Raw genomic sequence first — 14,213 nt, 5'->3', positions numbered from 1 at the left:
TGCTGGTGAAGTGGAGGGTGCCAAGAGCATACTGATTGGGGTGGGAGGAGTCCTTCCTTCTACCTGCCTGTGTAGCAAGTCAGGAAATGTACTCCGTACTGGGACTCAGGGATGCAGAAGGCTCAGCAGCTAGTGCTCACCGGTGCCCCCGCTGATGGTGATGGGTACCACAGAGCACAGGTATGCCGGGGGCAGAGGCGTGAGCTGACGATTTGGTTGGGTGGCAGCTGAGCTCAGCACAAATGCAGATAAAACACTTAGGGCATTGGCAGCCCAGAAAGAGGTCTATCAGTGATATAAACACAAAGTCACCTGCACTTGGAAAAAAAAATCTCAAGACACAACTGAGATGGCTATTGTCCAGGTCAGTAACAGCCGATGGTGACAAATCTAGCGGCTTCTTCTCTTTCTTGGCATTTGACCGGGTTGATGCAATGCTTCGACCTGTCTCAGCTTTCACGTCGTCACCCTCTGCTGCTTTTCCCGCCAGATCACTGGCCGTTCCCATGCTAACTAATCCCAAATGTTGACCTCTCTCTCTTCCAATTCAGCCCATCATCAAATTCTGTCAGTTCCATTTCCAGGAGGGACCTCAGAGTTATCCTTTCCTGTCTATCTGCATTCGTCCCTAGCAGGTTTCCCAGGCTCCAAGCAGCCAGAACAGTTGCCTAAAAATATCAACCAGATGATGTCTTTTCCTCACTCATTCCCCTCAGTGTCTTCTCACCACGTCCAGAAGAAAACTCAAACCTTGAACCCTGGCTCACAGGGCTCTACAGATCTGGTCCCCACCTACCTCTTCTGCTGGGACACCCTCATGCCAGCTCTTATGACTTGACTGTGTTTTTGTCTGTCATTTAACCTCCCAGAATGTAGGCTTCAAGAAAGCCATGACCTTGTTTGTGTTGTTCACCACCAGTCTGTGACACTAGAACAATGGCTGCCTGGGACAGGTAATCAGTAAATGTTTTTTAGATAAATGAATGAATCAAAGCCACATGACTCTGAAAAAGGGGACCCAAAAGTCTTAGCCTTCAAGAAACAGGCTTTGATGTGAATATAAGTAGAATTTTTTTTTTCAATTAAGGATGAATTCAATAATCCTGAGGTTAGGAAGATCCTATTAATTTAGCTTTAAATTTGAGCTGAACCATTCCATCTGCTGTTTATTTATTAGCATTTCTACTTAATTCACAGAAACACGCAAAAAGGGAATTTCAATGGGTTTAGAGGAAATAACCTACTCTTTGTGGGTCTCGTGGATCTGCTCATTTGTTGGAGATAAAGGGGAGCCTATAGGAGCCTACAAGATGTAGGTAATGGGACCTACTATACTACTTCTATGAGGCCCCTTCTTTTTGTCTGTTCATATTTAAAGGTCTGTTCAAATGCTGTGGTTGAGGCTCTACACACACTCGCTATAGCTGATTTATGCTTCCCTTCTTCCTTCCCTCAAAATCGTGCTGAAGTGCTTCATCTCTGCCAGTCAGCAGACAAGGTCAGCAGGTGGGTGAGAAAAAGGCAGGGAGCTTGGCCGCGCAAGAGCACCTGGGTAGGTCCTTCAGGGGACCACCGGACCTCTCTGTAGCCAAGCCTAGCTACAGTGTCATGGGGAGTTCCAGACCCAAAATGTTCAACCTGTAGAGTGGCTAAAGGGACTTGAGTCGGACAGAGGTGGGAACCCCAGTTTTGCCACTTACATTGCCTGATCTTGAGCAAATTTCTTAAATCCTCTGAATGTCCCTTGCCTTTGTTGTGTGATGGGCATAATATGACCACGGCGGCAATAGCATTAACTAACACATAGAAAGCTTGGCACGTGTAAGTGCTCACTACGTGCATTAGCTTTATTATCATTACTGTTATTGGTATTTTTGCTTCCCATTGGCAGAGTGAAAAGACAAGTCGGGGTCGGGGACTAGGTCAACTTGCTCTGTTCCAGACACAGCATTAACTGTAAGTTGAGCAGATGCAAGTTCAAAATATAAACATGTGAAGTGGAGCAAAACATAGCCCTACTTTGTCGTAGATTCTCTTAGATGCAATGTAATGTAACAAGTTAACCATTTGGTAATTGGTCCGTCTGTCATTTCCTTCCATAGGGTTTGCCATAGGATTTATAGGAATATCTTGAGCATCTATTGTATGATTCACACTTTACCAGGGATTATGGAAAGATGACACAAGAGGAAACGCTGGCAGATATTGTTTCTGATCATAAGGAGCCCAAAAGACATATATTAGTCTAGGAGTTCATTCCAGATCGGGCTTACACTCATGAAATCAAAGTTAAAAAAGGATCCTACTAACAAAATAAAGTTTGCACGTATTCAGATGCTCTTGGCAAGCCTTATTAATTCATGCTGTCAGACTCGGCAAAGAATATGTTTGATGAGAACAATTTCCTTTAATTATTTTATACTTCTCTGGTGTAAGTAATCTGGTCTCATAAAATATAACGAACAACAACAATAACAGAAATTTAATCTCAACAAACAAATCCAACTGGATTGACACCCAAGCCCAAGCGCTCTTCCGCGGTGGCCATCAACACTTTCAGAAAGGAAGTCCCGGAGGTTAATTATGTGGTGATGATCCCCCCAGAAGGCCAGGGGGACACTGACACACAGAGGGACTGACTTTCTCTAGGGCTCAGAAACACAAATGGTTGGTTTCCTCCTCAACTCGAGGTCACCTGGAGGTGGACAAAATAAAAAGAACAATTGCAGGAAACCCTGGGACCTCCTTAATGAGGCTCCCATGTGCAGCCCTGCTGGGCTGGGCCGATCCCGGTACCCAGCCGACACTGGCATCTGGATGTGTGCGGGGGGAACGGAGGTGAGTCGCTGTCACTCATTTATTTTCCCGCTCAGCCTCTCTGCTTTGGCTCACAGTTCATTAAATTCTACTGCATCACCATCAACATGCAAAACAGCTACTTGAAGGGCATTCAAAAATATAATCAGGAAAGGGAAAAAAAAAGCCCTCTCTGAGAAAGAGGGGAAAAATTAATCCTCTCTTGTCTGTTGAATGACATCTAGGTTCTTTGGTTCTAATACATTTTTTTTTTAAGTAGCAGCGACATCCAGGGATTATCTCTGTTTGATGGATGGGGTGTGGGGCTCCGTGGCTCCCTGCTAGGAGGGCAGGCACCAATGTGGCTGAAAATTTCTGAAGGTTCTGTGTCTACGGACATGCTATTTCTTTTGCTTTTTCTCCCCTTTTTCTGATTTTTGAGGTGGGAAAAACTGCCACTTATGGGTTTCTATAAGATGGTTTGTGTTATGCCTTGCATACAAATGTGACGGGGAAATTATCCTGGTGACCAGCTCTGTGGAAGCTGAAATAGTAAACTTTCTACATGCTGCCGTGTGTGTGATTGCACGGCAGTTATTTCTGGGCTTCGTTCTGGGCTCATGTGTGTGTGCATGCACGTTCACTTTCATGTGGAGAAAAATTTAAATATAGAAAAAGCACAGAAGATGATATGACACATGGGGGTGTTATATGTTACGGAAGTAGCTTTCAATTGGGGGTGATTTTGTCCCTTAGGGGACATTGGCAATGGCTGGAGACAGTTTTGGTTGTCATGACAGTTTTGGGTGGGGGCTGCTACTGGCATCGAGTGGATAGAGGCCAGGGAAGCTGCTCAACACCCAGCACTGCACAGGGTGCCCCATCACGGAGAACTTCCAGTCCCCCGTGGAAACAGTGTTGCTAGTGAGAAAGCCCCCTTTATAGTAGTTCATTATGCAAATATGTCAGGAGATAAGGAGAGAAAGAAAATCCTAACTCTTTTCATTTGGACAAATCCTACAACTACAATTTCATAAATGTCCAACCCTGTTACGAAAATACAACTTAAATCTACTATATTCTTCTCTTTAATTACAATATTCCAAATTGTTAGAAGTATGCAACTACTAAAAGTAATAAAAATATTTTTTTTTTCTTTGTAGGCACCTTGCACATCCTTGTTTTGAGCTTATATACATGCCTGGGCCCACAGATAAGACCCTCTACACACACACACACACACACACGCACGCACATATCACACACACAGAGGATTCATTTTTGGAGAAATGGTTACAGCACTCTTTCTGGGATGAGGGTTAGACTCACAACAGCACTGACGTAAGAGGAAGAGTCACACACGTCACCCTCCTACTCTGCTTTAATCATGAGTGAAAACCCTTTGGACAAGATTTCATTACAAATCTCTGTAGCTTATCACTTGGTTTTTGATAGCTGAACTTTTTTTCCTGTTAAACTTTCACTATTGTACTAAGTACTTTCCAAATGCAAGTTCCTTTTTTTTCTTTTTTAAAGTGGGCTCCATGCCCAATGTGGGGTTTGAATTCATGACTCTGAGATCGAGACCTGAGCTGAGATCAAGTTGGACACTTCAGCGACCGAGCACCCAGGCACCCCAAGTTCTTTTAATTATTACAACCACTTAATAAGATAAGCCACTCTACCTATTTTAAGAATAAGGAAACTAAAGCACAGAGAGGCCAAGTAATCTGCCCAAGTCACACAGCTAACAAACGGTAGAGCTGGAACTTGATTCCAGGCAGACTGAGAATCCCACAGAGGCTATTTCCAACCGTGAGCTAATCACATCATGGCTGCTCATCAAGCTACAACTTGGGGTATGAGGGATAAGGACACTTGCTGAGTGAGATCAGGGCTTCCAAGGTGAGGTTTTAATATTCTGTTTCCCCCTTTCTGTGACTATCCCTAAATAACCTCATCAACTCACCTAAGGGGCTTTAGAAACAAAGCAATATCTCAAAATTCTGTATCTTCTGGGTATAGGTTTAAAAAGCATCTAAAGGGCTCTTGGACAGACTCAGGAAAGAGACCTTAGGTGGCCCTCGGGCGGGGGGGTCAGAAGGCGGCTCCCAGAGAGCCCCCCTCCATGCCAAGCACGGGGTCTCACCTCGGGGCCCATGTGCTTTTTATGTTTGGGGGGACATCAGCGTGGGGCACAAAATCAGAAGTGACAGGAATGCAGAGCGTCCTGGGAGTGGGGATTCACGTGACCCTGTGTGGCCAGGCGGCCAAAGCAGGATGGACCCTGGCAGGGACTCCAGAGAGGTACCCGGAGCTTCACGACATTTCCGGAGGAGCTGACACTGGGGCCTAATGTGAACGTAAACTATATTATAAAGCCAGATCCTCGGGACTCCTGGCATTGTAATCATCCTCAGGCTGACAATTCTTGCCTCCAAGAGTATGCAAGGCTGAAGATGAATCACAGGCCAATGTCTGTAGGCTGACCTCCGCGCGCACATCCCCTGAGACAGGGCCAGAAATGAAGACAGGAAGCATTTGACTGAATTGGTTTTCCCATTTTTCATAAGAAACATTCAACCTAATAAGAAATAGCCATACTTTATTGACAATAATAGCTACCGTTTCTTTATTTCCTTACTATGTGCCAGGAAACTCTATCTCTGTTCCTTACAGTAACTCTGAGGCAGAACGATCAGATCACCTTCTTTTTAGAGGAAAATGAGGCTTGGAAAAGTCATGCATTTAGCTCAAGGTTGTACAGAGAGTAAATGTCAGTCAAGATTCTAATCCAGGTCTGTCTGCCTCCAAAATCCATGATTTTTCTACTACGGTTTTCCAATTTTTCACATTACCATCAACCTTCAATGTCCCCAGAACCAACGGCCTAAATACTCTCTCTCTCTCTCATAAACACACACACACACACACACACACACACACACATACACACGTGCTTTTTTCAATTTAACTTAAACAACTGGGACGCTGAGATCTTGGATGCCGCCGTGCACCCATCTCTCTCTATGCCAGGATCCATAAAATCTAGGAACTGAACCACACGTGCTAAGAATGAGTAAGTTTCTAAGAGAACACATTATCCAGTCCCCTGTCATTTGAAAAGTGACAAGTCCAGGGTCTCAGGGCTGGGCAGGGCCAAAGCTGGGACTTGGCCCCAGGCATGCCGGCCCCTAGCTATGTCCCTTCCAGTGCACCACAGCTCTGTTTCCCGGGGTCAGGGCCAGTGATGATGGACTCATTTCTGGGTGCTGGGAGTACAGAGCTGACAAGGCACATCCCTGGTCCTGAAAGAATCCGAGAAGCTGGTAGATGTGCCGAGACAGTCCACAGATAACTGAAGTGCAGGCAGAAACAGGAAGTGGTGCAGGAGAACAGTCCTATTAGGAGGGATGAATCACGTCCAGCTGGGGGCATTGGGGATCGATGCCATGCAGGAAGAGGGAGGAGGAAATGGACCCGTGCTCTGGGTGTACTTGCCAGAAGGTGCTTCATACCAGTTATTTTGCACCAACAACTGCATGAGGCAGACACGGTGGAGAGAGAGGCACCTGCCCAACGTCACACAGCTAATGTGACTTGCATGGTCTGGCTCCCATCCCATGTCCTCTCCGTTACAACAAACTTCAAATGCTGTTCTATGGACCCCTGACAGGTTGGGAGTCAGGAGAGGCTAGGTAGGTGGGGCTCGAGCCCCTAAACAAAATTCAACCCCAGAGGCTCTGCTTTGCAAATATATTTATAGACCGGGGTCCTTCATGAGATTCCTTTTGAAGAAAGGCTCTGCTGCTAACAAAACAGAGTTTGAAGACCTGCACTCCCATGTGCTACCTGGCCAGTGAATGCGGGCAGGTCTTGGAGCCGGGCAGGGCAGGGAGGGCACGCGATCCATGCAGAAGCGCAGTGAGGGACGGGCTAAGCAAGCTGACTCTGGACTTTCCTCACTCTGGAGTGATGCTGCCTGCATTCAAAATCAGGCTGTGCACCTGCCTACCTTTGAGACCTCAGGTAAGGCACTCCTGAGCCTCAGCTTCCTCACATTCAAAAGAACAGGGATCATACTGGTACCTACTTCATAGGGCTGTTGAGAGGATTACGTAGTCAAAGATAGGGAAAGCGCGTAGCACAGTACCTGGCATTTAGCACAGTGTCATTCTTATTAACTTGTTGGAAATAGGAAGGCTAGTCAGAGGAGATAAAACAGCAAGAAAAGAAATATCATTAAGCCATACAAAGAATTCTCAGGGAAACGAAGAAATCCTCACTGTCCCCGAAGAACTGCTGTGGTTCTGAGCTCTGCCTTGCATTCTCCTGGTCTTGATAAATATGGGCTGTGAATCAGCAGGACACACACCTGAGAGACAGGGAGGTTTCGACACCTCCGTCTTCTGAGTTCCCATCGTGCTACTCATCAGCTGGTTTGGCAAGAAGCTCAGCAGGGTCTGGGCTTCAAGTGAGGAGGTCCATCACTCCAAACCCCCAAGCTAATTTACTGCCACTGCTCAGAGGAGACGGCCCCAAAACCCTGGGCCATCCCCCTAAGCTTGACTTGGCTCTTGAACCAAAAGGCCTAGAACAGAGGGAGGCAGCTGTATCAGCGGAGCCAAGCCCTAGAAGCTTCTTTCATTGGCTAGATGAGGCCTCACCTTGGGCAGAACTGCAAGGCATAGTGGGGTCCCAGGCCCCTTTCTGTTTCCTTCCATCAAAGACTCTGCCAATGGATTAAGTTCCCAGTGAAGGTTTTGATTAAGCCTATGGGATTTTCATCTGTCTTGTTCACAGCCATACCCAGCTCGGCAGCCCATCCCTGCAAATGAACGAACGCCCGTGACATTTGGGGTGCTCTAGCTCTGCATCTTCATGAGACAAACAGAGGCAACCAGCCACACAGATTCCACAGTCATTCACTGAACAAACCAGCTGTGTGGGATCTTCCTGCCACCGCTCTGCTCTCTGTTCCCCCACCTGTCACTTAGCTGATAACACCACCTCGGGGTCTCTAGCAGTTTCCCTTTGGAAAGGTTTGACCTTTTCTCTCTCCTGGAGGAAAGGGGCGGGGGGTCATTTGCTACAGAGCACTGAGCAAGAAGGTCAGCTCGGGCCGAGCACACAACTTGCTCCTTTCATGCTCAGCCTGCCAGAAACGAAAATGTTAGAGCTAGAAGCACCTGTGGAGATCACCCCTCACGGAAGAGGAGAAACCAAAGCCCTGAGACACCAAGCAAGGAGCTCAAGCTCACAGAGCTGGCTGTGGGGACATCAGGAGACTCGCCCTCTCAACAGAGCTCTCTGTAATGCACTTTATCTAGGAGCCTCTCTCTGCCTTGAGCAGGTAAGGAAATTTTGGAAAGTGCCCCTAAATCCTGGATTCTCTTTCTATATATTAAAAACACAAAATATACCCACTCTTTCTCTTTCTCTCTCTATATATACACACACACAGATACAGATTATATATATTTAGATATGGATATATCATATATATACATATTCATAGATGATATTAGAATACGTAAAAACTATTCTAAAGGGCCAAATACATTTACTGATGAGTTTGGATAAGCAACTACTCCCTTTACGTTAAACTCACTTATAGAACAGGGACAACTGGAGCTGGTGGGGGAAAGTCAGAAATCCTGAGTGTGAGAAAGGGGAAAATATGTAATTTACAAAAGCATACCCAATATTATTATTGCTTTAATTTTTTTTTTTTAGGCATTTATTTAATGTGCTTGGAGATGTGATAGTGAAAGAGGGCACTGAGACAGGACGTTCACTGAAAGGGAGTACGGCTTAAATAAAAAGATCGGGAAACCCTCCACCTTAAGATAAGGCGCCTTCCATCTCTCGAGGTTAAGTAAGTGCCTGTCTGAGGTCAGTGGTGGTTTACGTGCTCCTGACGTGGCATCATGAGCACCTTATGCACCTGTAGGGGGGTGGTCCTAGGGTTTGCTGCTGACCTACCAAAGGGAATTTATGACATCGAGGAGGTAAAGATTCCGAGGGAAAGCAAGTTCCCAGACACAAAGAGCATTCTTGGAGAGACAGAAACCAAAGCTGAGGCTGTCGGTACCAGGCGTTTCCTTGGGGCAGCACCCCCGGAGTCCCCCACCCCACTCTGGGCTGCCCTCAGCTCCAGCCCCTCCTGGGGTAAACCCTGGCAGACTCAGTCTGGCCTCCCGTTTCAGGGATGTCGGGCCGCAGGAGCCGCCCCTCCAGCCACCGCTCCCCCCTTCCCGTGATCGCCCCGGGAGGCCAGCGCAAGGTTGGGGGACGGCTTCGCTCCGGTCCCATTTCCCTCCCGCAAGTGGCAGGTTCTCTCTCGTTCGCTCTGACAGGGCTGAGCGGCTCCGAGAAGGACTCCAGCTCCGAAAACCCTTCCCTGCGAGCGGGGGCAGAGGCGCGGGGCACGGCCGCCACCGGGGCGAGGCAGGGGGACACCGTCGGGGGGGGGGCGGCGGGCGACGGTCGCCGGCGGGGGCGCGGGGGTCCACTTACCGCAGTGCGCCTGGAACACCTGTGGCTTGACGGCCTGATTGCAGGCGCTGCACACCACGAGGTAGAAGTCGTCGTGTGCGGGGTAGTGGCCGAATAAGTGCATATCTGCGGGGAAAGGAAAACAGGGTTTTTGAGAAGGTCATGAAGGCTCAGAAGGCCTAGTTTCCTCTCGCCACGTCCTCGGGGACAGTGTTTCGAGCGAGACACGCAGCAAGGCAACGAGCTCTCCTAAAGGGACAGGGTTCGTGCGGTGCCACTCCCGGCTGCCCCAGAAGCTGCGGCCTCCCGGCCCCCGCCTCGCCTCACCGCTGGAGGTGCACCGCCAGCACGGGGGGCCCCGGGGTCCCACGCTGACGGCTTCCCGTGGCCCCAGAGGGTGCCCGAGGGTGGGCCGGCACCCGACGGGGGCTCCCCTAAACCCATTCCAACTTACGCAAGATCTCTCAGGTGGACTGAGGCGCACAAGGCCCTGGAGAGCCGGTGCCCGGGTTTCCCCACCGCCTGGGGGACACCCCACGGCCCGGGAGGCCTCCGAACACGCGGTTTGCTCGCTGCCATCGTTACCTGTTACTCATCTGACTGACCTGCAGCGAGTGTGCCCGGCACTGGGCAGGCTGTGGGGGACACCGGATGGATGCCATCGAGGGCCCTGCTCTCCCGGACCTTACGGCGACAGGACACAGAAAAAGTTATCACCCAAGTCCTCACGTGGCTGTGGGGCACGTGCTAAGGAGACGTATGGAGGCGTCCCTTGAGGGCGCGTGGGCCCAACCTGGTCGGGGGCCTGAAGAGGCTTCCCTGAGCAGCGGGTATTGGGGCAGGGACCTCAGGATGTGTGGGGGTTACGCAAGGGCTGGGGGGCGGCGGGGAAAGTTCAAGGTCCGCCAAGTGCTGTGGATCGGAGGAGCCTCTTGGCTGGAACACAAGGGGAGAGCCCAGAAGCTGTAGGCCTTGCGGACCAAGTAAGGATTTTGAACCTGATTTTAAAAACAAGGGAAGCGGGGATCCCTGGGTGGCTCAGCGGTTTAGCACCTGCCTTCGGCCCAGGCCATGATCCTGGGGTCTCAGGATCAAGTCCCACATCGGGCTCCCTGCATGGAGCCTGCTTCTCCCTCTGCCTATGTCTCTGCCTCTCTCTCTCTCTCTGTGTCTCTCATGAATGAATAAACAAAATCTTTAAAAACAAAAAACAAAACAAAACAAAAAAAACAAGGGAAGCTGGGCACCTGGGTGGCTCAGCTGGTTAAGTGTCTGCCTTCAACTCAGGTCATGAGCCTGGAGTCCTGGGATCGAGCCCCATCCGGCTCCCTAGTCGGCAGGGAGTCTGCTTTTCCCTCTGCTCATGCTCTCTCTCAAATAAATAAGATCTTAAACACACACACACACACACACACACACACACACACACACACACAACCCCAAGGGAAGCTGCAGAAGGTTTTTTGGCAAAGGAGTGACATGCTGTTAAAAAAAAAATAAATCGGGATCCCTGGGTGGCGCAGCGGTTTGGCGCCTGCCTTTGGCCCAGGGCGCGATCCTGGAGACCCGGGATCAAATCCCACGTCGGGCTCCCGGTGCATGGAGCCTGCTTCTCCCTCTGCCTGTCTCTGCCTCTCTCTCTCTCTCTCTCTGTGACTATCATAAAAAAAAAAAAAAAAATTAAAAAAAAATCAGTTACATGGCCTAAGGTACACGAGTGCATACATCCACACAAAGCCTCATATACACAGGTCCGTGGTAGCACTGTTCACAACAGCCAAAAAGTGGGAACAACCCACATACCCATCAACCGGTGAATGGATAAACAAAATGTGGTGTAAGCAGATGGTGGACTACTATTCAGCCACGAAAAAGAACAAAGTGCTTACTCGACCTGCTACAACATGGATGAAACCTGAAGACATTATATGAAAGGAGGCAGACACTAAAGGCCACATGTTGTACGATCCCAATTGTCCAGATCAAGCAAATTTATAGACACAAAAATTAGCTTTGTGTCTGGCGTGGGCTGGAGGACCCTAGAGGGGACTGGGGGGGCTGCTGCTATAAGGGGTTCAGAATTTCTTTTTTGGGTGACAGAAATGTTCTAGGACTGATAGTGGTGATAGCTGTACACTCTCGTGAATATACTACAAACCACCGGCTCGGACACTTTACATGGGTGCGTCGTACAGTATGTGAAAAAAAGTGGTCAGAAAAGAAAGTTCCTTAGCTTCTGAGGAAACACGGTCACACCTCCCCATGCACCTCGGGGTGCACACAGAGCCCTAGGGGCACCTGGCCTCGCCTGCTCTCAGCCCACCAGCTCTAGGGTTGCTCCAGAATCGAGCAGTAGGCTTGGACCACTGGCATGGCTGACGGAGGAATTAAGGCAGTGAATGCATCAGGCATGTTTTCTGTCACAAACCTACTGAACCCTCCCCCCAAGCCCCCAAGTTCTCATTTTCTAGACTCAACCTATGTCTTCCCCCCAAACTCAGCAAACCCACAAAGACAGCTCCTCCAGCTGCAGAGGGAGGCCACAGGCTGAGTTAGTTCCCCATGAGGTGGGGACAGCTCGTCTATAACCCAATGGATGCTCTCACAGGGGCACCCTCCGCTCTGCGCTCTCAGGGCAGCCCCAGTGCTCAGAGAGAAGGGGAGCGGACACACTTGTCACTGGGCAAGGAGTTGAGGCCCACGCTGTCCCAGGGGAGGAGCGTGGCTGCGAGGGTGACGCCGGCTCTGGCCATGGCAGGTCCTCCTCGAGCTGCAGGTGCATGCGGGCCCGCTTGCCCCCTTAGAGGTGATGGTGGTGGGGGCAGAGGGCTGGGGACGCAGGCCCTCGGTGAACTTGTCACTTGTCAGTAGCCCTGGGTGCGGCCTGTTATTTCCCCTCTCTAGGACTCGCCTCTGTTTCCACTTCTGACTAAGACTTGTTACTGGAGGGGAACGTTATTAGTCAGTGCCTGGTGGGCGGGAGGCTGGAGGCAAGAGAGGCCCAGAGAGAGAACCCAACTGTGACAAGTGTCCTGAAGCATGAGGAGGCCCGTGCTGGGCCTACCCAACGTGTCCAGGGTCCCTGGTTCAAGCACCGCAGTGTGGAGAGGATATCTGTTGGTCTTTAACTACCAATACCTCTCGGTTCTACTCTTTATCATAGGTTGCTTATTTTTATAATACATGTTCTTTTTTCAATAACAAATGTGATCCATGTTCTATGAAGATACATTTGAAAACTGCAAAAAAGCCAGAAGAAATAAAAAAAAAATCACTGGCAATCTTTATTAACGTTTTGCATCTCATTTAGATTCAGTCACATTTTACGTCCGGGAACATGTGAAACCAGGAGCCAGGCGGGGCTAAGACTTACTTATTGATTCAACAAGCATCTACTGAGGGGCCTTATATCCTTTCTGCAATAGATCAAGCTATAAAGGAACAGAAGAAATTTATGAATTAAAAAAGCATTAAGAAAAATGTCTTGCGTGCCTCCTCCGTGTGAGAAGCTGTGCTGAGTCCGGGGTGGGGGTTGAGACCACAGGGAGTGGGGAGTGAGCGTGCCTCTGCACCTTTGTGGTCTCAGGACTCCCACACCTTCTATAATCCTTCAGAAATCTGCAGAGCACCCCTACCGCACCCCCAAGGTACACACACTCCTCTCCGGTCATGAGTCAGGCTAGCCAGAAACTGGCCACCGGGGTACGTACACACATGCGTGTGTGTGTGTGTGTGCGCGCGCGTGTGCATTCCCCTTCAGGCCCTCTGCTCCACTGAGACCCTTCTTGGTTTCCCCTAGAGCAGTTTCAACCTTGCTCATGTCTGCTCACAGTGTGTCTCCCATAGAAAGTGAGAGGACCTGCCCGCTGGCCGGGTTATTCCGCAATTGTCCGACCTCTGAATCTCCTCTACAGGCTGCCCAGGTTCTGCGAGGCTGGCAGGTGGGGAGCAAGGTAAGGGCACTTGGCCTCTCAGAAGACCACCGCCTCACGCAGCCTGGCGATCACAGTCAGTGTGCTGTTTGCCTGGGGATGGAGGAAAGTCAGGAAGAACTGAAAACTATTACACTGGCACGATGCTAGGTGTTCTATTAATTAACCTCCCCCCCTCCCCCAAACAACACACTCGGTGCGCAGTTACAAAGAACAGCAGTGGTGTGCTGGCGTGGGCTTGTACCAGCCTGTCCTTCCCCAGCTCGTTCAGTGCTTTCAGGGTGGTAGCTTGGCATCAGCCTTGGTGGAAGTATTTACACCATGGAACGGGGGCACAGACGCCAATCAGGTCTCTACCAGAGCATCACTGGATAAAGATGAGAAAACAGGGAAAAGTGAAACCACCTGTAATGAGATCACCCAGGGGTGACCACCACCGACGTGTTAATGTGCATCCTTCTGAACTTTCTGATGTGATAACATTTTCTTGATTAGTCCTCAAAATGAATCTAGAAAGTTGTCATCATCTCCACTTTCCAGGCAAGGAAACAAGGTGATTTGCTTGGCGTCCCTGGGCTGTGATTTATAAACTGGGCTGAGATGCCAGGACACTGAGTCTAAAGGCAATGCTCCCTCCTCAGCTAAAGGCTGTTTTCCTTCATTCACAGAGCAAAATCCCATTTCACAGATGAAGAAACCAGCTTGGGGAGGGTATACTGGATGACTAACAGGCTTTCCCAAATTATTGGCATGACCACAGGCCTGGGGTCAGAAGGAGGGATTTTTCATACAGTGCTCACTGCCACGCAACCTCAGGGAAGGTGCCCAACTTTTCTGAGCATCAGTTTCCTCATCTATGAAATGGGGCTTACAGTTCATGGCATTGCTGTGATGGCTCATAAAAGGCTGTATTTTCTTCCACCAGGGATCCGGGGGAGAGTGTGGAGAAAGCCTTCACCAAGGTCATCCCTCTGACCTTCCAGAATT

The 14,213-nt window shown here is 49.5% G+C and overlaps 1 protein-coding gene across 6 annotated transcripts in view; it reads right to left on the bottom strand.

Annotated features, from left to right (window-relative positions):
* The window catches only part of ATXN7L1 (ataxin 7 like 1), a 243,104-nt gene that overhangs the window by 148,145 nt on the left and 80,746 nt on the right, over positions 1–14,213 (bottom strand). For all 6 annotated transcript variants that reach the window (XM_025449511.3, XM_025449512.3, XM_025449513.3 and 3 more), the window contains one exon: positions 9,316–9,420. In XM_025449511.3, coding sequence (XP_025305296.1) covers positions 9,316–9,420 — 105 coding nt within the window. The remainder of the gene's footprint in view (positions 1–9,315; positions 9,421–14,213) is intronic.

Source organism: Canis lupus, chromosome 18, assembly GCF_003254725.2.
Source record: "Canis lupus dingo isolate Sandy chromosome 18, ASM325472v2, whole genome shotgun sequence".
Taxonomy (NCBI): domain Eukaryota; kingdom Metazoa; phylum Chordata; class Mammalia; order Carnivora; family Canidae; genus Canis; species Canis lupus.
Note: the sequence above shows the minus strand (reverse complement) of the source record. Positions and strands in the feature narration are given on the sequence as shown.